General features: G+C 41.3%; 1 protein-coding gene across 1 annotated transcript; it reads right to left on the bottom strand.

Moving 5' to 3' along the window:
- Positions 1-1,260: 1,260 nt before the first annotated feature.
- On the bottom strand, positions 1,261-24,498 carry LOC130686176 (POU domain, class 2, transcription factor 1-like). The gene is made up of 9 exons (XM_057509468.2): positions 24,347-24,498; positions 21,541-21,674; positions 13,597-14,095; positions 4,241-4,590; positions 3,403-3,591; positions 3,079-3,306; positions 2,501-3,005; positions 1,941-2,409; positions 1,261-1,872 (listed from the first exon to the last, which is right to left on the bottom strand). The coding sequence occupies exons 2-9, from the start codon at positions 21,565-21,567 to the stop codon at positions 1,398-1,400; spliced, it is 2,742 nt and encodes a 913-aa protein (XP_057365451.1). The 5' UTR covers positions 21,568-21,674; positions 24,347-24,498; the 3' UTR covers positions 1,261-1,397.
- Positions 24,499-25,039: the final 541 nt, after the last annotated feature.

Genomic DNA, 25,039 nt, shown 5'->3' with positions numbered 1-25,039 from the left:
CACACACACGCAAAAGGATGGGTCGTGTTTCGCAATGTACGCAGAAAACACCCGTACCCGAGGAACATAATTAGGAACATTTCGAGTTTCTTTAAGGCCAGTCAACGCATCATTTTTTTTCAACCCAATTACTTAAAACCAAAAAAAAAAAAAAAAAAATGGGCACAAATGAAACACAACACGAAGAGAAAAAAAAAACGGTCGACTGGCTCGTCATAACTCGTTTGCGTTTTGTCTTTTCTTATCAGGGGGAGGTGTGTAACAATCGACATGTAGACCAGAACGCGTGAGATAGAAACAAACAAAAACACGTTGAAAATCGAGGGACAGAATCAATCACGGGGATTAAGTTGTCAAAAAACCAAAAAACACACACACATTTGCATCGACATCTTGTTATATAGGTGCTGGTTTACGTTGGCGCTTTGAAAGCATCAGATTCATCGTTCACATTCATCGCGAGGGAGGGATCCGACTCTATCGAAAGATAAACGAAGACATTCAATTCCCCATTTGAAATTGATCAGGTCGTTCCGAGTTGCCATACATCGGGGAGGTGGAAGGAAAAAAAATTAACAAAGTGTAGATGACGAATACAAGAATGACGTCTCATAGAGCTTGAGGGTGTGGCGATGGTTCTTTTTTTCAAAAAGGTACGTGGTTACAGCCCCCCCCCCCTCCCCCTCTTTAAATAAAAACCCTATCGCACCAAATGGACCACATTACACACGCACATACTGAACATAACAACCGCTAAAGCATTTCTTTTTTAGGAACCTCACTGTAAAGACAATGACCTAACTCAAAAAATTTAAACAAATGATGACCTGATCGCACGTTGTTTCACTGAAATGAGCCGCCAACCAAAAAAAAATAGTTTTTGTTTTTGTTTTGGCAACAGACATCGTCACAGCAAAAAGGTGCATTTTTTGTGAGGAACTATAGTTGTGTGCTCCTCCGACCACCATCGGGAGGAAACAATTAAAATACTTTTTGACTTGACTATCTACACACACACACACACACCTTTTGTTTTATGTTTTTCTTGTTTCTTTTTCTCGTCATCTTTTCCTAACTCCCCTCTCAAAACGAAAAGATCACATTTGTCTTATATGATAGTTGTCACGTCATCATCGTCGTTATCACACGACCGTCAAAAACAGCTGACATTTACGTCTCTGGAAGGGGGGGGGGGGGGGGAAAGAAATAGGACTTAAAAAAAAAAAACAAAAAAACAAATGAAATAAATTCATAAATAAACACACCAAAAAAAAAAAAAAAAAAAGAAGGAACTATTACGTAGGACTTGAACAGGGCCCGGGCTCAAAAGAAAAAAAAATGGATGCCAATCCGTAATCTATTCGCCCACCTCTTACTCCCCTAGCTCATTGAAGAGTTCATTCGGTGGGAATAGTAGCCGGACCGGTAGAGCCCATGCCGAGTCTCGGATTGTACGTCAAAGAGAGGGGCAGTGGTGACGACGAAGAACTGGGTGAAGAGCGCATGCCCATCGCCATATTCATGGCGAGATGGTGAGAGGACATGGTCGAAGGAGGCGATCCGCCGCGTGGGTAAGAGTGAGCAGTCGTCACTAAAGACAGAGGTACGTTGGGTGGAGTCGGCGGGTCGGGCGAGAGCGGCGAAGAGCCGACGCCCGTCAGCGACGAAGGTGGCGTGATGGACGCAATCGAGGCCAGCATGGCCGCCGTGTTAGGCGGAGTCACGGGAATGGTGGGAGTCACGTTACCGCCGCCTCCGCTGCTATTGTTGCCATCGCGTCCGCCACTCGATCCGCCAATCCCGCCAGCCCCAGATGGACTCGGACTTGCCATCCCGCTGCTCGGCGGATTAATTCGCTTTTCCTTTTGGCGTCTGTAACAAGAGGCAAATTGAATTGACGTTCTTTTGGTTCTTTTTTTTTTGTTTTTTTTTTGTTTTACCTGTTGCAAAACCAGACGCGGACTACTTCCTTTTCCATAGATAGGCCGTCTGCCAACATAGCAATTTCTTCCGAAGTGGGCTTGGGGTTAGCTAGAAACGCCTTTTCCAATGCGACACGAACGCTCGTTTCAATCGACGTCCGCTTCTTCCTCCGTCGTCCTAATCCATCACTAACGCTGTTTCCCCCACCGCCACCTAGCGGCGAAGAGAGGGGAACACCACCGACGCCGCCGGACGCAATGCTGCCCAGTCCCGTCGTCCCGCCCAGGCAGCCGTTGCCTCCCGTGCCGTTGCCACCACCACCGAGAGCGCTGTCGGCATCTTCTAGCCACTTTTGCAACAGTGGTTTTAGTTTGCACATGTTCTTGAACGATAGGTTGAGCGCTTCGAAACGTGATATGGTCGTTTGGCTAAAGTCATTGCCGTACAGTTTACCCATGGCTAGACCAACGTCCCCCTGGGTAAAACCTTGGGTTCAAATCACGAGAAATAGAAACAAATAATTTTAATTAACTCAAATCGGTAATCAATCGTTTAAAGAATAATTATCATTTATTACCGAGTTTAATTCTTCGCTGTTTAAACGTTTTAGCAAATTGTTCCAGTTCTTCTAGATCCGTAGTCTCTTCCGGAGGCAAGTCGTAGAGCGGCGTGGCGGCAGAGTTGGTGGCCGTGCCAGCGTTGCCGGCCGTGCCGAGTTCGATCGTCAACTGACCAGAGGCCGACGACGAGTTGGACGACGTCCGCGAGCTGTGCGTCGCCGCCGCTTTCGTCATGACGGGCGCCGCCACTTCGGCCGGCGGCGGGTTCGACGGATGGTGATGCCGAGGCGAGTGTTCTCGAGACGGCTGTTGTTCGATTTGCTGTTGTTTCTCCTGTTGTTGTTGCAATTGCTTCTGTTGCAGTTTGTGCTGTTGCTGCTCGTGGTGCTGAACGTGTTGTTGCTGAAGATGAAGTTGGTGTTGAGCGTCGCTGAAACTATTTCGGTGAGATGAAATAACTGACTGTTGTTGCTTCTGCAGCTGTTGGTACTGCTGAGCTGCTTGAACCAGTGCTTGTTGCACCTTGTTTTTTAACGTTAAATGTTAAGAATTTGATTCGTTGTTGAAGTATTGAAAGAGGTAGCGTCAAACTCACGTGGCTCTGTAGGTAAAATTGTGCTTGTGGACTAAATTGCGAAGCAGCTCCTTGTTGCAGTAGCGCTAGTTGCTGAATGGCCTGCTGTTGAAAACTTTGCTGCATAGCTTGAACTTCCTGCGCCGAAAAGGATAGGCCAGACAGGCCGGGTAAGCCGGCCGCTGTGGCTGCAGCCATCGGGTTTTGCAACAACACCGAAGGGTTTTGCGTGGCGCTCATTGCCAACATCTAAAACGAGATTTGTAATCGAAGGGTATTCAGGTTAAAATAGACACGGGATTTAATTAATTAATTTTTTTTTTTTTTTTTATGGGGGAAACTTACCTGTCCCAGGGACAGTTGTCCAGCTTGCAACGCGGCTATCGAAGCTTGTAAATTTGCAGCAGCTGCGGCGGCGGGGGACCCTCCCAAAGTGGCCGAAAACTGGCCGTTGATCGGCTGGCCTTCGCCGGAAAAACTATCGCTGTCATGCTGACTGATATCTCCGCAATGATCTCGCCGAGAATTCCTTGCCTAAACACAACACAATTTGTGTGTTATTTAATTTATTTCTCTTCAATATTAAGTTGTGTGGATATTCCCCATCGTTGTATGGGACACATAAAAAAAAAAAAATAGAAAATAATAGAAGTTCGGTAGCGACCGCTAGATGGCGGAGACGAGCAAATAAAAGAAACGCGCGTTTCAACAAGATTGCTCCAAGGGAGGGCCAGCAGAGGGAGACGAATTTATCGTGAGCCACCCTCCTTTCTGTTAAGTATGCGTAGGAGGTGAACGGGGAGGTTCAACACACACAGACACACACTCCCAATTGAGTTTTCTTTCTTTCGAACGCACACGCACGTAGCCATAGCTCGTTACTGATGTTGACCACTAGCGTTACCAAAGCCCCGAAAAATGTCGGGGCTGGCTACAATCCACCAGAGAGTAAACACGGCGCTTCGAAACCAACAACAAACACAAACGTACTCGGGGGTTTATCCCTTTTTTTTCCCAACATAGCTCGTGCCGATTTCCTCTACACATACACACAAACCAGTCAAAGCTCATCGCCCCCCTCCATCTCTCGCGAATGTAAATACAAAAAAGAAATACGGGTGGCGGTGGGGGAAAGAAAACAAATCAATAAGAAACAAAAGAAATCATAAAAAGATCTATATACCAAATCAAGAGCGACTCCGGCGTCTTCGTTGTCCGATTCCATAAACTCGTCCAAATCGGATGTGTGGTCGGCATCGTGCAGGGGCGAATCGGGCGGGCTGGCAGATCCGTCAGAGCTGTGCGGACTGCGACGTCCTTTTGTTTCGCCACCACGTCGAACCACATGTCGCGACTCGTCTTGTTGTAATTGCTGTTGTTGAAGTTGTTGCAATTGCTGGTGGTAGTCGGCCACTAGGTCGCGATGCTCCTTCAACGTAGATGTCAACGACTGATGAGAGGATAGGGGCGACGAACGTGGATTGCCGCCCGTCGTCATGATGGTATCCCGTCCCTTCAACACCAAAACTCCTCCTGGATAAAATAGGACAAACAAAAAAATTATATTTCAGAGATAGAGAACAAGACATCGAAAATAGAACGGCTCATTAATGAAGAGTAGTCCATGAATCTAAATTGGAACTGAAATTGGGCCGTTTCTGTCTTCTTTTTTTTTTCTAGCTGGACCAAACACAAAAATAAGATTCTATTGACGAGTTCCCTATTGATTGACCGTTTCCCCTTCGCCCCCCCCCCCCACATTTTTATGTGCACCATATTCCTTTTTCTTTATTGAAGGACACTCCACAAAAAAAAAAGGGCCATTAACAGTCCAGAATGGCCGTTTTCCGTGTCCACCAGTTTCTCCGTTAAAGAAGCAAAAAATAATAATAAAAAAAATTTACGTATTTGGGTGTAACGATGCAACTGGTGATTTAAACGATGGGTCTTCTTCTAAAAACAAAATTCATTTACAACTGTCGGAATTGCCATCGAATGCAGAGCGCAGCACATCGAATTATAGGCAGACTGTTTAGTCCCAAATTTCTTCCTAAAATAAAATTCCCGGTACACGCACAACTCACTTACGAAAACACACACAAGAGAGATAAATAAATAGAAAAGATTTCAAACTATTTGGCTAGTAACGAAGGCCCGGAATTCTTCTTCCAACTGTAAACTATCAGAGGGGGGAGAGGTTTGTGTTTAAGCCTTTGCACGAAGCAGACGAAGCCACACAGTGAGCCAAGGTAAAAAAAAAAAAGGAAAGAAAGAAAGACCACATGGAGCATGTGGCCAGTTGTTGATTGCTTGTTTACAATGTTTAGGCTGGAAACAAGAGAGGATCCAGCAGCAACATCTTGTAAGAGAATGAAATATAAAAAAAAGAGAGGCTGGAGATCTCGTGAAAATAACAAAAAAAGGGAAACCCTTTACGTGTAAACAACTGGGCAATCAACACGAGACGCAGCACGTGCCAATACGTTTTCAACATCAACAGCGCATCCTTTAGATACCTGCATCGCCTTTCTTTTTTTTTTGCTTCTTCCTTCTTAACATCACAACCTCATTTTCATTGCAATTTTTGCACTGCCTCTTTGTTTCTTTATTCCAGAAGCCCCCGGTGCGGATGCGTGGCGGACGTCGATAAAAGATTGACGCTGAACAAAGATGGCGGATTGGACTATTCAGGAAGGGTCAGTCTATACAACAACGACGTACAAAAAAAAATAGAGGGGAAGGAAAAGAAGGAATAAAGAAGAAAAAAAAAAAGAGGGAATGTGTGTGTATACATATCACGGAAAGGTGATGCATTTTTTATTGGCCGGTTCAGGGGTCCAGCTGGCCAAGCGTCCAGCAGGTGAAATGCGCTTACTTTACGTTAAAAACGGCTGGATTTTTTCCCATCGCCCCGATCTCCCCCCCACCCTCTCTCTTCAACGATCGTCTCTGACCGGTTTGTCCTTTATTAACGAGGTGATGAACTAATCGCCTATTCTTTTTTACCTTCCCCTCTTCTTTTTTTGGGGGAGGAGAAAGCCGATGCCATGCGTCATACTGTCAAGTGCCTTGACGTTCTCGCGTGGCCAGCCGTCGAGGAAACGAAAACAGTTCCAGGACGAGACCTCTGACACACGTCAAGCGGGACACGCGCACCATGATTTTCATTCATATTTAAATCAACAACAAAAAAAAAAAAAGGTAAAACCTACATAGCTCATATGACTTTCCATACGTGTCTCATTCACATTTCAATTAAATCTCCCTAAACAAAAAAGGATTGCAGGTATAACACACACAAACATGATTGATATTGTTTTGTTCTCTTTCCAAAAATTGAAACCTGCATTGATTCACAATGACGTCAACGATCGACCAAAGGCCATCTGGTGATGTTTCAAACGAACATCCGACGCCGTCAAATACATCGTCTAATGACTCACGATCGGGCTTCTTTAAAGAAGTTCAATTGAAAGTTGAAAATGGAGAGAACGTGACGACGCTGTCTGGCCGTCTTAAAAAGGATGTCATCACGTCGCCATCACTTGAGCAATTCCTGCTACGATTGAGGGTTGGAAGGGCCCCCCCCCCTTCCAACCCTCAATATAGAAATAACCAAGACGGGAAATGCACACTTGCCACGAACAAAATAAAAAACAAAAACAAGAGGGACAAAAACAAATGATTTTAACCTCTTTTTCTCGAAAGGATCGTAAAAAAAACAACATCGAGCGTCGTAAAACAAGAGAAAAAAAGGGACATTGAAAGCGATCGATTCAAACGTACAGTGGCGTCCATTTTGTGTTTGTTTCAAACGAGAATAAAAGTGGCAAATAATTCGAAATTGAAACGGATGTAGAGCCATTCTAAATCATTCATGTGAGATAGCTGATTACTCAATGAATCGGGCAAATGAAAGTCAAACAAGGCTCGCGAGTAGGGGGGGCAGCAGCTCAACGGCATCAATTAAGCGTCTCTAATGAACGGCACCCATAAAGAAATGAGTCTGCTTTCATGTGCGTGAGTGCCCAAGACGAAAAAAAAAAATGAAAAACAAAAACCGCAACAATTAAGAACACACACACATACACACACAGACAAGAAAACTTGTGCCTCCCTTTCTCTTGTACAAACACGACAGACGCCATCTGCCGCCACACACGACTTTGTTTCTCGACAAGTTAACAAACAAATACGTCTAATAAAGGACGGCATACGAATATAGCTTAAGGCGTGAGGGAAAATTGCGAGCGGTGAATCCTTTACAAAATATAAGGACCTTGTCTCATTTTTCCGCTAGTAGCTGTCCGTACAATTTCACGATTTGACAGGTGGGCACGAACAACCAACACACACAATAACAACAAATAGTGATTAACGGGTGCCTTCCCTCTCCCCTCCACTCTACCTTTACCTACCCCCTTCCGGCCTCTGTTTCTACCTTCAGGCTGATTACACACCTATCGCCTATAGACATGAAAAAAAACAAATTCCTTGCAGCAATTTTCTTTACCAACCACTTTGTTATCCCGCCTTCGTTAAAGTAAAAGGAAAGATAAAAAAAAAGGCAAATGAAGTTGGACTGGTATAACGTAAACACACAGAGGCAAAACGGGGAGGGGGAAGAATGATTGGTGTCTAACCCAGTAGCAAAAGAAAAGTAGCTATCGTCTAATCTCGTTGCAGCTCTGCCAGACTCCCTTCTTTTTTTTTGGATAAATAAATAAATAAAAAAAAAAGTGCATGTGAGGGGAGCGAACAATGGAACACAATCGGCGGCAGGGCGTGCAGTGATCCGCAAGAGAAAACAAATGTCTTTTTTTTATTATTCCTTTTTTTTCTCTTTCTGGCCGAGAGAAAGAGGGTCCGACGGGGAAAAGAAAAGACTTAGGCCCTCCCACGTTTCGTTCTTATTTCTTTCTCGTTATCAAACGGCCCGTTTGTAGGCCGGGCTAAATCGACTGGCAAAGTCACATTTTTTACGTATGTTAGACAAGAGCCATTCGTATCGATTGGACAACCGTAGAAAACAAAAGAAGAACTTGTTCGAAAAAAAGAGATCTAAACAAATGCATCTCCCCTCCTTTTTTTTTGTTTTTAACACAAATAATCCCGTCCCGTTTGAGCGCAACACACCTCGTCTAACCCTCGGAAATAGACTCGACTCAACCCAACTTACGTCTTCATACATCAATATCAATCATAAAAAGAACCAATACAAAATGACTTGTCCCCGTTATTTAATCAATTTTCAAACGGTCCACTATTTACAATTGCTACTTGTTTTTCGGATGTCGGTAGGTGGAGCAATAAGCCACCCCCCCCACACACACAAAAAAAAAATATATAACAATCAAGCCACGTTACAAATTGAAAACACACCCACCGCAGAGAGAGGGTTGCTCTTTTTTTTCACTCCCCGTCACACACTCACATCTAATATCTATTTCGATCAACACACACAAAAAAAAAACACGAGGGGTAGATTAAGTGTTAAGATTAAACAGCAACAGTCTATATATGGGGTGGTGGGTTGGATTATAACAACAACCGCCATATAACCCCCACCGGTCACACACACGAATGTACGCTGTGACCCGTGCCCGCGCCCCCCCCCACCACCACTTGCACCCCTTTTTTTTTTTATTAGGCAACCCTATATCTATTGGGATCGACTGAATTATATAAAAACCCCATCACACGCGTACAATAAAAGGGGTGAGTCGTTTAGGGTTATAACAACCGTTATTTATGATAGCAGCAAAAAAAACGTGTCTATAACACACACACACCGGTATATTTAGATGGGAGCAAAAAAAATAACCTCTGACAAGCTCAATAGAGCATTGAATATACACACAACCCCTTCGTTTTTTTTAGGGTGCCTGTTGCGTTTAAGAGAAGGGGTTGTTACGATGGCGAAAAAAAAATTGAACAAAAGATATTCTAAACGCCAATCCCTTGACTCAATGACACGTGCTGATGAATGGAAAATTCAATAATCAAGCGCACAAGCCCTTTTTTTTTGTTGGTTATGAGAGTATAGGGTCATAACAATACAAGCTAGGAAAAAAAATATATATTGTATAGAGTTGGGGAAGTAAAAAAAAAGTGGTTAATAGACAAATCAATGCCACCACTACCACCCCTTTTTTTGATTATGTGTGTGTGTGTATGCATGAAATTGGGGCGGATGTATCTGTAAGCCTTTGGATACATCATAAGGTCAATTGATTCGACACAACAAGCCGAGAGAATTTAAAAAGAAAAAAACTATATCCAGATCAAGTGTGTCGGAATTTTCGAGACTCATTTAAATACAATGAACCTTATTAAATATGCAAATTATTATTTTAAGTTTTACCCGTCAAGTGTGTGTGTGTTGATTTATTCACCGGCAAGCAAACACTGGTAAAGCACATGGAATAGAAAAAACTGGCGCTCGAATTATTCCTGTGCACAACACTGATCGCTGGCTCTGCATAGACTGAGGCCTGTTTAAGCCACATACCTCAAAACTGCCAAAATGGCCGATAGGGGAAATTTAAAAAATGGAGGAAGGGGCTGCAAAAACAAAAAAAAAATCTTTTTGTTTTCCTCCCATCTTTTTTTTTGAAATTTCTACGCCCGTTTTTTTTTCCTATTAAAACTACCCCCAAAAAAAGGAAGGGGGGGTATGCAAATCCCTGGAGCAGTAAGGAGGTAGGGGGACAAAAAAAAAACTTGTACACGTCAGATGTGACGGACATTCGAGATGGGTGACCTTCAACGAAAGGAGGGTGGGAGGGTTATTTTACATGCCTTCGATACATTTTCGAATAACTAAAAGGTTTTCGATAAACTCGTTGTCTCCTATGAATATTCCAACACATGCAAAATACCAATTTTCTGTTCTCAACCCCCAAATGCCGCCATTTTCGATCCTTTCTTTTCTTTCGGATGGGCCGGGAATATCGTCCACTAATGATTACAATAGTAACGAAGAATTCAAGAAAACAAAAAATGGACTATTTCAAACATAAAATAAAACAACAAATTGGTTTGAAAAACCGTTCAACCAATAATAAATGCAGGTCAACCGGAACACACCGAACCAAAAAAAAAAAAGAATAATGTTCTGGTTGTCTGCAAAAATGCCGTAGGCAACAAACGAACTCAAGTCGTCTGCTAATACACGACCAACCCTCCCCCATTTGATGCAAGTCGCCTTCATTACCGCCAGTCCCCAGCAGAGTGATTAATGGAACAAGATTTTTTTTTTTTTTCTTTTTCAAACCAAAAGAAAAGAAAGGTTCACATGAGAAAAGGTAAATGCAACAAGACGGGCGACAACAACAAAACTATGTGGTCCGGGCACATACACACACACACAAATTGAACATGAAAGAAAACAACCAAAATTACACCAAACCGCAAAACGATTGTTCTAGAAACTTTCCCAAAACTGGCATTAAACACCTTCAAACTGCCAGACCCACAAAAACGAAAAAAACCCGAGAAAATAAACGAGACAACGGTGGGTGGACATAAAACCTAGTCGAAGACTTTAATTCAAAAATTTGACTAATAAAATGCATCCACAATAAAAAAACAAAATGGAGGAAGAAAAACGGTCAAGTTCTATCGACCATGATGGAAAACGCATTTTTATCCCCCCCCCCCAAAAAAAAACATCTATTTTTTGTGCGTGTGTGTGTGTGTGCGGACATTATTGCAGGGGAGGGGGGAAGAACTTAACAAGACACCATAAAAATAAAAACCTTTTTTTTCTGTTCCCTCTTATGTTGAATGAAAAACGGAGGAATTGAGGAAATCAAAATGGCGGACGAATCGCTCAATCGACAATGCCTGAGGGGCGCTAATGTGACGTTGCACGACAATACCCAAACAAATTTACGGTGGTTTGTTTTATTTTTACATCAAACGGGATGAGAAAAGTTTAGTAGTTACAAACAAATTATCCGCTTCGTTTTCTATCCCCCTCTAACCATTTCTTGTAATGTGAACGCAAACCGATGCCTGGACACTGGAACATTAGTGGCGAAAACGAGGTGTGTGCGTGACCAGGCTACATTTAAATTATCGGGTCGGTTGTTGTATGTGTAACGACTCAAAGTGTTCCCCCCCCCCTGTTAGTGGGAGGCAAATGGTTCCTCTACTTACTCATTTTATTTTGTTTTATTTCCCACTCTTTCGTACGTTTTTTTTTAATGGCGTGCGCTCCACCAATTTTCCTACTTGGGAATAAAATTTCAACAAAAAAAAAAAGAAGAACGATGTACTTTCTAACTTTTTTTTGTTGTCGTTGATTATTTCGTCCAGTGTCTAATCATAGGCCCCTAAGGCTCATCGATAGCACGGCGGCCATTGTTTTTAGAATCGGTTATTCGGGGTGGGGTACAGACGACATTGTTTCAATGTGGTTTTCCCTTTTTTTTTATTTCATTTCTACGATTTCGGGAAACAGAAAAAAAGAATTGTTTGGTTCATCGGACTCGCTTTTCTTTTTTAATGTCCGTCCCGTTTCAGATCATTTGCATACCGGCGTTCAAGTCACCCATTTCAAAACTCGGAACATTTTTGTCTTTTCTCAAAGGAAAGAAAAAGAAATAATTCGCTTCCATAAACAAAAGTGGCAGTCTTTTTCGTCTGTGTGTGTGTGTGTGTGTGCGTGTGGCGTCACGAGCGGCGGCCCTCGATCAATTGGTGGAATTTGTCCGCTGTGCGGGCGGCGCCGGGAGGAGAGAGAAGCCAGCTCTCTCTCTCTCTCTCTCTCTATGCTTATATGTGAGTTGCAGGAAGAAGAAGAATAAGAAGGGAAAGGAGGCGGGGTGGCAGAGTCGGTTCAGCCTCGACGCCTCCGGTCGGGAGCATACACACACACACACATATACAAAAAATAAATAAATAAATAAATACATATATGTTTTATATTATATATATATATCAGGAGAAAGGCGACGGAGCTTTGCCTCTCTTTTTATAGAAGAAAATAGGTCGACGCCGACGACGCCATCCAAGAGAAAAGTCGATACAAGAAAATGGCGCGGAATACAATTTTTTTTTTTTTCGGAGGTTACAGGCAGAAGAAAAAAGTGGGGGGGGGGCGTTGGGTAATAAGAATAAAAGAAGTTGGAAGAAGGCGTTAATGAAAGCAAAAAAAAAAAGAGAGTAAAGGAAGAAAGAAAAAAGAAAAGAAGTCTGAATGATGGGCGTCGCTATGGTAACCGGTCGCTAAGCTGCTTTTCCGGGGGACCCAGCGTCGGACGCCCGGGCTCTTCTCCTTTTCTCTCTGGGAAAAAACTAAAGGCTATTGCGATGATGGTAACTTGAGCAGCTAACTGACAAGGCGCCACGTGACACACGTCGCCCTCTTTTTTTTTTCTTTCTTTCTTTATTCCCATCCCTTCCCCTTCTCTTTTGGTCCAATCAACAAAATCAATAGGAGAAATTTAGATGTCTCTCTTTTGTTCAAATGATAAGTCTTAACTCAAAATCTTTTTTTGGAATCGACGTTTTGACTGCATCAAGAGGAAGGGGGAGAAATCGTTGGTTATAACTGTGTGTCAGCAATCAAGCGTGTCGAATGTTTTAAGAAAAAAAGCCCATCATTCAAACATACAAAAAAAAAATACAGAAAATGTGGAGTTTTGCGGTTGTTGGGGAAGAGATACAGAGCATAGACACAAAATATAAGAGGCGAGTACGCACAATCGTTTAATGGCTCGCGACCGAGAAATATTATTATTACGGATTAACTAAAAAAAAAAAGTAGGACATATTGGCAACAAAACTGAACTTTCACGGCTAAACTCAACGACTCCTGTGTGTGTGTGTGTGTGTAGTTTTTATTGTCGCTTCACTTTGGTTTCATTGATTGCAAATGATCTTAATTTCTGCATTTTCAAATGAAAATGTTTTGAGGAATTTTTTTTTTTTTTTGTTTCAAAAAAAAAAATTTCACAATTGTTGAATACCACAATTCAGCTCAACCAATTATCTAAATAAAAATTTTGGGAAAGAAAAAAAAAAAGTTGGAAAGTTTTTGTACTAATCATCGTTCGGTAGTCGTATAGAAAAACGATTAAACCCCCCCACCTTTTTTTTTTTTTTTTGATAAATAATTAAAAAAAGAAAGAAAACCAGTGGCAATGACGCCACAGATTTCATGGCTGTTCTTTTTTCACAAACTCTATTTGAATAACAAAAGAGCTTCATTGTCTCTTTTATTTCTTCCCCTTCGTTTTTATTTCTTAAAAGAGAGAAGGTATAGATTAGAACGAAGGTCAATCAATGTCAGGATTGCAGGTAGGCACAGAATGACTAATCACATCAACATTTTGAAAATCAACGGATACGCCCCGAGTTTCTTACATCAGCTGAAAATTCGTTTTGAAAAAAAAAAATGAGACCTCACGTTAGAAACGGGGCAAACCGACAGAGCGGGAAAACTCTGTCAACCAAATCGAGTCCTCCTTCCCAAATTTTATCCAGTACAAAATAGCGATAAAAAAAAATGTATATGATTTTCGAACTTACCGTCACACTTGGCGTGCGCGTGATGAGTTCGATGTTTGGCCGTTAACGGACGCCGTTGATGATCGTGCTGCGTTTGGTTGGCCATTTCGGCGTCGTCCGAATCCGAGTCGGTGAACGAATTGGCTCCGAGGCTTCCAGCGCTGCCGACCGATGGCGGCGTCGATGATGCGAGACACTGTTGAGACGACGTCGGATGGACCGCAGACGAATGATGAACCAAACCACTTAAACCGGTCAGAGTGTTGAGATTGTTTAACGCCGGCACCGATGCCATGGCCAATGAGATGGGCATATTAAGTGGCATCGTCAACGAGGGCATCCGGAAAGATGTCGACGATGACGTCGATGATTGACCTCCTGCGCTGTTACTTGAACTACTAGTCCGGCCTGCTCCTGTTCCTCCTCCTCCGACCGGCAAGACGACGCCAGTTGGACCTCGGTGAATGGCGTGCTGATCAAACTGGTCCAGTTTCTTCATTCTGTCGTTGACCGACACTGGCTGGATCGAGCGGAATTGCACAGGCATCAATGATGATGACAATCGAAAATCAAATACAAGCGTTTTTCTTTTGTTTTCGGATAAGAGATTGGATTACAAGACTAGACGAGACGATTTCATAACAGAAACTCTGCGTTCTCAGTGGCAGACCAACAGTTTTTGTTTTTTTTCTTAATTCGGAGGCGGGCGTCACGCAACACACACGTAAAATCTGCACATGGACGTCTTCGATTATTGTTTCATCTTCTTCAAAGAGCCACCGATGAAAGAATCCATGGCGGGCCTTAAAAGCCGGTGATGGCCTTGTTTTCGATTCCGAATTCAAACACACGTAAACACACGAAAGATACACACTCACACAGACACACAAACACAACGCCGCGTTAGAATTTCACAGAATTAAAAAATAAAACCCAACACTATTTGCATGGAGCTGTGATGTTTTGTTGGCGGCCAAAAAAAATGCAAGTTGGGTCATGAAGCTCTCTCAAATACAAAAAAACACACCTGGTTGCAGCCGGCGCTCAACTCGCAATGAAAGCAGTGCCCAAGACTACACACAACCCAAAGGGAAAGACCTTGGCAGGCCTTTTTTTTTTTTTTTACCCTGGGAAATAATATAGCCCGTGGGGGCAGCACAAACTGTTCTTTCTATCTTTCAAAAGCGAGACAACCCGAGTTCTACGTACGTATTACAACCGAATAGACTATAGTGGTGGTAGGGTAGTGGTAAGAAAAGGAGGGAGGTAAAAATATATATATATATATCAAAAGGGAAGGTTACATATGTGTGTGTAGAGTATGCTGTTCGTAACAGGGTCCAGCCCAGGGTTCGTTTCCAAACTGGTTCAATGGCTCGCTATTGGTCGAATGCAAACGCCTCGACTCCGCCCAACTCACGCGACTCGTTTTTCAGCCACCTCCTACTTCCCTTTTTTTTTTCTCGGTGTGTGTGAGCGTGTGTGTGTCTATAAACCCAAAACTGTTAAATGCGTGTGTTATTGTGCTCTGAATTTTCAAAATGTCGCCTTCTATAAAAAAAAAAAAAGGGAAGAGAGAGAGAAATTCGAACGATTCAATTGGAATCATGGCCGATGCCCCGTTGCCAATTTTACGCATTTTCGCCAAAAACATGAATAATTTGAAAATAACAATCATTTTGAAAAATAAAAAACATGTCATGATATTCTTTCTTTTTTGAAACGATGGTTCAAAAGAAGTGATCCATTCTCGCAGATATCCATACATACATCATTCATTGGATTTCTTGGTCTGGGTGTGTGTGTGTGTAGATTGAAACCGGGGTCTGAATTCACCACTCTCGGGATCAAAAAAGAAAAGGAGGCCATCATTAATCTTATATGGATATGTATGCCGGATGATATTGTGCAAGGTCCCTTAGACGTTGGATTTTTTCCTTCTTTTTTTTTCCGACGGAATAAGAGAGGGGGGGTGGGTGGCTGCTGCGGAATAAAAAGGGAAAAACGAGGGGAAAAAAAGAGGCTCCATCGTCCGTTTCCTTCATCTGTGGAAATTGGTAGTCGGTGGTGGACACTTGCATATATTGATGCTCTCCCCACCCTCCCTGGACTTTCTCCCCTCTCTTCAATATGCACAATGGTCTTTTCCTTTTTCCCTTATTTCGCCCTTTTTTGCCGTTGCTTCTCCTGCGATGGCCCCAACCATTATCAGCTCTTTCCTCTTTACTCGACACATTCATCCGTATTTCTGGCATTTTTACCCCTCTTTTCCGAAGAAAAATCCCCCCCTGAAGAAGAAACGAAAAGAGAGAAAAAAAGGGGGTCTTCCAACACACACACACACAGGATGTGAGGGATGGCGGGGGTGGAGAGGGGGTTTCGCCATGGATGTATATTTATATGACAATTTTTCGAGCTCGTAGTCATCTCTCCGAAATAAGAAAAAAAAAAGTACGGTATACATATAGACCGTCAACCACTATGTGTACATACAATATGGCAGCCCTGGAGCCATTTTCGATCGAAGAGCGCGGGGGGAGATGGAGGAGGGGGGGTCAGAGAACAGCACACACACACACACACACTCGAAAATCAGAAATAATCATCAACAGAATAGGTTACATAAATTGAAAATACTTCGATCAACGTATATTTGGTCTTACAGTTGGTCCTCTGTTCCTATCGGTCATCTACTTCCGAGTCCCACCCCCACCTCTCACACAGACACCCCTCGTTTTTCACAAAATGGATTTTCTTGGTTGACACAGAAGGGAGGAAAGCAAGTGCTTCACTCATTTTTATTAGTCGGAAAAATAAAAACCAATTTCCCTTCTTTTTTTTCAGAAAAAAAAACGGTTGGCGGTAAAAGGAAGGAACAGGGTCATTCGGCACAATGGCCATTAACTAACTGCGAAAAGACAAAGCGGCAACACTGTTTTTAACAAGCAGTTGTGTCCCAATTTTTACTTTGCCCTGTTATTATTCTTTTTTAAAACATCGATAGATTTGTATTTCTCTTTCTTCTTTCTTCGAAAATTTGTCCAGGAGCCACTGAGCAGACGCGAAGACGCGGAATTTGTTTTGTTTCTTGGACGTGCCAAGACATGTAGGAAACGGAGGCCATCTTGTGATGTCGAGACGCTACGTGCGTCAAAAAGAGGGAATTCGCACAAATCGAAAGAGAAAAACAACGAGGTAAACAGAAAAGAGGGTCAACATCCGACAAACTCAATCGTTCCAGTAATGAAACCATCGAGATGGTCATCTGACAAATGAATGTCGAAAAGATGCTCAAAAGGGGGCGCACACACACACACAATAGGGAAAAACATTCCTTCTATCCCCCCGCCATTTTTGCACATACAAAATCCAAAAAATTAAAAAGAAAACGTTTCTTACCTGGACACAACCTGTTCCAAAAGGGAAAAAATCCTATCGCACAACGGCATATAAAAAAGATATGTAATGTGTGTAACTGAAAATCTTCTTCCAGGCGGCTGGTCACACTTGAAACTCAATCACTATTTTTTGCAGACGACCAAACAAGGGGAGGCAAAGGAAGAATTGCCGATGGCGACACTGTCAAGTTTTCAGAAAACGATTCCTTTCCTTTCGTTGATTGTATGTTTTAGAAGCTGAACTTGTCGGTTTTTTGCTAACGGAGAGTCACACTGTGTGGCGTCCCCCCTCCCCACTGTCCGTGTGTGTGTGTGCGTTTGGAATATCGAAAAACACGCACAAACCACCGACGACTCAAGAAGCAAATCAAAGAAAAAGAAAGAGGCAAAAATAAAAAAAAAAAGGGCAGAAGCAGCCGAATGAAAAAGAGAAGGGGAGGGGAATAGAAAAGCAACGACGGGGGTGGTAAAGAAAGGAGAGAAGATGTGTGTTCATGGAGGGTCCTTGTAACCATATCAGGAGGATGGGTAAGAATAAGAAATTGCAGCAGGCGTCTTGTAACGATCGTGCGCAAGCGCCTCGACGTCGCCCAATGTTGGAAGCCAGCTGCATGCAAACGAGCTTGTGGCACAAGGGGGCGAAAATAGAAAAGGGGGGAGACAAACTGTCAAATGGGAGGAGAGAGTTCAATTCAAACGTCCAATTCAAAATCCCACCTCAAACTTCCCCCTTTTGCTATCCCTGGACGAGAAACGGCCAATCCCGTACGACCAGTTTTTTTTCAATCGTCTTCCCTCATTTGAATAAAATGCCTCCTGCATAACCTTGTTTTTTTTTTTTTTTTGCATATCATTTCAGTCAATGATTTTTTTTTTGAAAAACGTGTTGTTCTAATTGGATGGATTCGTCTAACTGGAATTAAAATGTAAGAAAACGTCCAGGAAAGAGAAATTGATTGATCTTTACACAAGAAGTCCAAATCTTCCCTCCCCCCTCCTTTAGTCTACACACGCACACACACACACACATACAGGGAACTCTGGTCCAGTATCCGGCAGAGCTACAGCTTCTTTATCGATTGAGACGGGCCGCGCAGGAGAATGCCAGGCGTCCCTGGACAACACAAAAAAAATAAGAAAAGGGTGGGGGAGGAGAACCATATAGCGAATGAGATCGGGCACATCAACAGTGGACTTTTTTCTTCTATTCTTCTCAACACACACACACAGCCGTTTTTTTTTTTAACATTTTCAATACATCATTAGAAAAACCGTTTTTTTTATTTCAATAGAAAAGCAAGTTCTTTGGAAGAAAAAAATGTTCTGTTGGCTTTACAGAGGTCCTTTTAAAATGGATTGAAATAAACATGGCACGAGCTTCTCGTCTCGTAACACAAACGTGTGCAACGTCGAGAGAAGACGAAGAAAAAAAAAGGGCTGCCAAAGATCAGTGGCGAACCAGGGCAGCCATTGATCGACCAGTGGTCTTGCCGCGAGACCTGGTGGAGATTTTCGGTTGGCGTCTCTGTTTGGGCTTCGACGCTTTTTATCTTGTACTAAGAATCATTCCAATCTTTACATTCAATATATATATAGACCTGATATGTTTATACGTTTTGCTGGTGCCTTCGCATTATAGATTGATTTGAACGTAGAGAAAAGCCAGTAGGGACTATCGACTATTTGAAGCTGCTCGGTCCTACAAACGGTAGCAGCGGCCATTAGTAAAAGTGCCGTAGGCGACTGACCAATGACCGTGAGTGATTCAATCTTGCCAGGGCGTTCACTATACTCTTTTTTCTTCTTCTTAGTTATAAAATAAATATACTCGGGTCTCTCCCCACCCTTCCTTTTATTTTTACTTCATCGTCAAGTACTGACCGTTGCTGGATGCATCCCCCACCCCCCTTTCTAGTTACACAATGCTTCCGGCCGAATTTCCATTTCTCTCCCCCCCCCACCGTAATTGGGGAAGAAGAAGAAAAATAGGGCGAAATCAAACAACAAATTTACATACGTGATTACGCATTGTAATTGAAAATGATGGCGTGACCAATTGTCCTATTCTTTGACGAGAACTAACATCTTGGAAAAAGAAAAAAAATCTTTTCTTTCTTCGTTAACGTGGAACGCCAAAGACCCGTTGGATATACTGTGTATTTCCGTCCGGTCGTCATTGGCTACTGTTGCTGCCACAACGAAAAAAAAAAAGAACCAAATGGAACACACTATACACACAGAAAGAGAGAGAGAGCTAAGAAAAAGAAGAAGAAGAAGATAAAAAAAAAAGAGGTGCATTTCTAGACGAAGCAACACAGCGTGGGGTGCACGTGTTGTTATTATTTAGTGGAAGCCACAGCCATAAAAATATACAAAACAAAAGAGGCGGTTTCCTGTTCTTACACACTGTACCCACACCACCAAAGAAAAAAGAAATAGAAAACGCCAAGAACTCGAAAAAAGAAACGGGATTTTTGTTTTTTTCGTAATCAGTAATCTATCTAGACTTGATTGTTTAAAAGTACGATACGCTCGAAATCATTTTTCATATTTAGACAGCATTGCCGATCATGCCAATTTAATCCATTTTCAATCCAAAAATTAAATCATCATTGACCTGTTTTTTTTTTTATCTTTTCTTTTATAAAAGAGCGATCCAATGCTGAATTTGGATTGGATCCAGCAGGATAGAAAAAAAGAGACGATTGAAAAAGGGAGCGAAAGGGGTTGAACATCATAAATGCAAAAAAAAAAAATGAAATGGAGGGAAGGGCGGGGTCCGTACCCCTTTCTATACGGTCCCGATCTACATACGCCACCCTTTTTATGCATGCCGACCAACCCCGTGTCGTCGTCGGATGCAGACTCTTTGAAATTCAGGACGTTGAAAAAAAACATAGAAGAGATTGAGAGGAGAGAGTTGGAATATTCTATTGGCCGCCGACTTGCTCTGAAAATCGATATATAAAAAATAGCAAAAAAAAAAAAAGACCGACGCCAACGACGCCCCTCCCCACGTATGAATTCAAGAGCCAGATTTATTGAACTGGTTGGCGCACGCGTCCTTTCTACATATGCGTATGAAAATAGTGCGTGACATCGAAAGTCACAAAAATCTTTGGGGCGTTGATTAAATGTATCGTTCTTAAATATCGATTTCAATCATCTACGTGTGTGTAACACACCACCACTTTTTTTGTTTCTTTTGATTTTTCTTGTTGTGATATTTTGTTAGTCAATAATCCCATTAGAGCTTGCTGATGATAAGATCCGGTTCCTTTCAGATGATCGTGGCTGTAAACCAGTAGCCCGTACATAATGTACATATTCTTTTTCCTAATTAAATGCCCAGATAGCTTCCTTCTTTCTCTCTATGATTTTCAGTTGGAATATGATTTCTTGTTACGTGCTTCGTTATGAAGCGGACAACGGTCGTTATTTTTGCTTCTTCTTCCTTTTTTTTTTCCTTATTTGCATCGCATTAAAAATGCATGAGCTTCATTCAATTAATATGTTGGATTGACCACGTGATGACGTCCGAAGATAAAAGTAAAAAAAGGGGGCACTCATCAACTGTGTGTTACAGTGGCGTGATTATATACGACAAACGAATAGAACAACAATCTGGTTCGATCCAGGATAGACTCGAAAATGTGTGTGTCTCATCTCCTGGACATGCGTATATTTATAATGAAGGAGATGATGCATAATGAGGCCATCATCATTTGCGAGACCGGATGAAATGAGGCTGACGGTAAGAGCCAATGAACTCGGATTGTTTTTTGTTCTTTGTCAAATAATGCTTGTGTGTGTATAAAACAGGCAGGTCACATCATTTCCCTGCCTGGAATTGTAAATAGAAAAATATATAGATAATACAAGTTGTTTAATATATCTATTCTATACTTATGATATAGAAACTGGTTGCCCTGACGGATGATTCTAGTGATGATTCTTAAATATACCGGATTAGCGCGGTATATGGAGATGCAATAAAGAACTATATAGACTCGTTATCATTCCGAAAATTAAAGAAAAGGCCAGGCAAATCAGGTGCAGAGCAGTAATTTTCTTTCCTAATCAATTCTTCCCCCCTCATTATTGGTTTTTTTTTTCTTTTTCTTCTTTTTTTTCAAAAAAACAATCCCACGGTCAGGTTGAAAAAAAAAGAAGAGTCCACTAAACAGAAATGAAAATCACTCAATTTCACGATTGATTTCTAATGACCAAACAAAACAAAACAAAAAAAAATGCAAAACTATAATAGAATGACATTCAATTGCTTCCATATGCAATGTACAAAGCTTATGCAACATTATACATCGGCCGTGTGAGCTGTAATTAGGTTTGATCCATTGGCTGGTTGCGTGCATGTGCCACCGATCTGTTTATGAGTAATAAACGGCCCGACCCCCGAAGCGTATCACGTTCGACACGGCACACACACAAAAAAACCGAAGGGGCCTTTTGACCAGCACAATTTGGAAGGTTGGTTCATGTACATAAATATCTAGAACATATAGAAAAGGAAAAAAAAAGAAAAGAAAAGGAGATATCATTAGCTCACCCCTCTTTTTTCTTCCGTTTGGCTCATTAGTTGTCAGCGGGTGCTGTAGAGGGCCATCTTTTTAATCAGAGTCAAACGATCGCAAGGAGATGCGCTTAATGATGATGCGTATAGTCTCTACCATTAACGTCCTCCTGCCACGTATAATTAATACGTAAGAATAAAAATTACAAATATTCAATTTGTAATGCGTTCATGTCTTTGTGTGCATATACCATCATTCAAAACAGGTGTGTATGCATAAATTTAAACGACTTGTATATACTCATTGTTCATTGAAAGATGTTGAGAAACACGGAAGGCTCGAGTTGTAACCATACAATTATAATTGCTTGTGACGTGTGTTTATGTAAGGAGGAGGCATTGCGTCGTTTGCAGCATCCCACGTTGTATGCCCGCAAGGCCTACATCATTACAAAGCGGAAGTTAAGATAAAAAGGTAGGCCTTTCTCTAACATTCAACGATTTTTTGAACAAAATAAAATAAAAATCGCCTTATTTTTCATGGCGGCTACTTGAAGAAAAAAAAAAGGGGGGAGGGTTAATGACGAGCTGATTGGCTCAAATCCCCTGAAGACACACACGAAATGAAAGTCAAATAGGCAATTGTAGAAAGCAAGAAGAGAAAATCAATAAAAAAAAAAGGAGAAGAAAATGGTTTTCTTGATAATAATGGCCGCGTTTGTTTTTTGTACATCTAACGTCTTGTATTTTGAAAGACGAAGAAACACAGGTAGCCAAAAAATAAGTCATTATAAGACTTAACAAATACGAGACACACACATACACAACCCCTCGTATTAGTTCTCGTAACACTAAAATGCATGGAACGGCAAACTGAATTTAAAAAGGGGCTGACACGAAATGTCCGCCTTTTTCTCGTTGATTTGTTTGTTCCATTTTTTTCACTTCCTTTCTCCCTGTTTCATATACAATTTTCATGAAGGAATCTTCTTCTTCTTTTCCAAGTGTCGAGTTAATCGGATTCTTTTAGGGACAGCATTTCCGGCTGGCTGTCAACTCACAAAAAAAAAATGAATATCCATTAAACATTAAAGTAAATTACCGATATAAAAAAAAACTCGGTCTAATTCATTTTATTTTTGTTCTTTAAAAAAAAAAAGAACAGCTGATTGCCTAAACATGAACGTTATCTTTTGTTTCAAGAACGAAACGAATGGCCGCGCTCACGGCCGCAAGATTTTTCTTCAATCGTCAATGGCAAGTGACCGAAATAATGTACACACACACACACGAGCTCTTAACGAATACGACGAAGAGACAGGAAGCGCTTGAATTCATGGGACATATTTTTTTTTCTTTTCACGGTGGGATATGTGAAACGAAACCACAAAACACGGGGTCCCCCCAGTTTTCTGCTCGTACGGCCAACCGGGTCTCTCTCTCTCTGCTTCGTGTGTAATGAGCAGTTCATCTATATATATATATATATATCGATACACTTGCTTAAATAGTTGACCACACAAAAAGCTTGTGGCAACAGCTTTACACAAGCCCGTTCGCTTGATGGAAAATTATGGTTACTGTCCGCTGTCATGCACACCTTTATGTGATTACATTTACTTATGTCCGTATGTTGTGTTTGGGTTTTGCCGAACATTTTTCTTTTTTTTTTTTTGTTAAAGAAACGTAACGATTGTCTGATTAAAAATCCCAGTTGAAAAAAAATAATAATAAATAAATTCTTTTTACTAAATTACACGTAAAGGGCCAACCGTAAATTAAAAGCTCCGGTCTTTTGAATCCTCTCAACCGGAAGGACATGTTCCGGCATCTTTTAAATACAAAAATTAGGCTTTCTTCGTTTTTTTGCAAGAGAACGTTTTCGTTTTTAAAAAAGATAAAGGTTTATAATAATTAAATACATCATTTGAAAGAATTCGCTATAAACATTTGAAAAAAATGGGGGTTTAAACCGTGACGAACGAATTCGAAAAAAATCATTTGTATAATAAGTTAGAACCTTTTTTTTTTGAAAACAAGAAAGGTCTTTCATCTGTGAGTTCAATCAAGTTAAGGTGAAAAAAAAAATAAGTATTAGAACTTTTGCCGAGTGATTTGTTGCGGTCGCGGTTTTTTTTTATTTCTCTTCGATGCATAAAAAACAAAAAAACGCCAGCTGGGTTCAGCTTGATTAATGGTTAATGGTCTCCGTTACAAGTTGCTCTATTTTATTTTTTTTTTGTCTCTAATAACTTAACCGTACATATGTACGTTTTTTGCTATAGCAGGTGTTGAACCGCATATCCTCCTCCTCTTCTTCCTTTTGAGAAGGGGGAGGGGAGGACAAGGTAAAACAAAAAAAAAAACATTCAAAGGTGCGAAGCGAGGGCGGTCTGTTCTTTGACTTGTTCATCCCACTAAAAGTTTATCTTTTTTTTTCAGGGGGTTGATGGAGAGGGATGAAGGTTTATTTCCAACTTCCCGTTTTCTGCTTACCTGATCAGCTTTTTTTTTCTTTGATTTTTTTTTCTTGTGTTCCAAAATGTTCCATCAGACATGGTTTTTTTTTCTTGTTTTACAGCACTAACGTTCCAGGGTTTAATGGAAATCGGATACGTTAAGAAAAAAAAAGAAGGGAATTGGTTATTTGGGATATCTATACTTTAAAAGACTGTCAATTTCCTTTTAGCAATTTTAATCGAATTTCATGATTAGATTTTTAAAAAAAAAGAAGCACAGCCATGATGATTTCTCGAGCAATTCAAAAAGGCAAGAGTTTTTGGAACAAGAAAAAAAAAAGCCTATGGGGGCTGTCGGTAGGGGGTCGAGAAATGCTCGTTACCTGTGAGCTGACGTGGTCCAACGATTCAACAGTTGCGCTTGGTTGCATTTTTTTGCATTCACACCGTGTGTGTGTGGACTCACGTTGAAGGTCAAGCAAGCTTGCACACGGGTTCCCAAAGCTGATGGCTAATGACAGTCTTCAACGAACGCACAAGCTCAGCGAAATGCACAAGCAATCACTGGACTCGAAATGTCTTCGCGACTATCCAATTCTGGACTTTCAAGTTTAAAGAATCTGCCATTTTTCTTTTGTAATCGACTAACCATGTAGACACTAATATCCTTCACACACACACATGAAATAATTTGATGTTTTAAAGAATGAAAAAAAAAAATTCCATACATTCCTCGCATGTCAAGCGCAAAATAAAAGATTGGTGTCATATCGAAATGATCTCGCTCGTCTTCCAACATTAAATAAGAATTAAATTCATTAGAAAAAGAAAGAAAAATGTTAACGCATCATCGGGCGTTAGTATAGAAATAACGACCTTTTCGCAATATCGAATTCAATTCTTTTTTCATGTAAAAATATTTATGTATATTTATATATTTTGAACAAAAAATAGAATGAAAATGTATAGTGTTATTGGCAGGTTGGGACCGCAAAAACGAATTCTAGCATACATAGTGTAACAATATATAAGAAAAAAAAAAAGAAAAGACAATCGTCATCATATGCAGCCGACTG

Source organism: Daphnia carinata, chromosome 2, assembly GCF_022539665.2.
Source record: "Daphnia carinata strain CSIRO-1 chromosome 2, CSIRO_AGI_Dcar_HiC_V3, whole genome shotgun sequence".
Classification (NCBI taxonomy): Eukaryota; Metazoa; Arthropoda; class Branchiopoda; order Diplostraca; family Daphniidae; genus Daphnia; species Daphnia carinata.
The sequence above is the reverse complement of the archived record's forward strand: the minus strand, read 5'-3'. Positions and strand labels throughout refer to the sequence as shown.

What these genes read in the sequence shown, in the direction of transcription:
- LOC130686176 (XM_057509468.2), bottom strand. Translation starts at nt 21,567, where the DNA reads ATGAGCCAAACGGAAGAAAAAAGAGGG. An exon ending in AAACGGAAGAAAAAAGAGGG is followed by an intron (nt 14,096 to 21,540) that starts GTGAGCTAATGA and finishes CGCTCGATCCAG; the next exon opens with CCAGTGTCGGTCAACGACAG. An exon ending in CGCGTCTGGTTTTGCAACAG is followed by an intron (nt 1,873 to 1,940) that starts GTAAAACAAAAA and finishes CTCTTGTTACAG; the next exon opens with ACGCCAAAAGGAAAAGCGAA.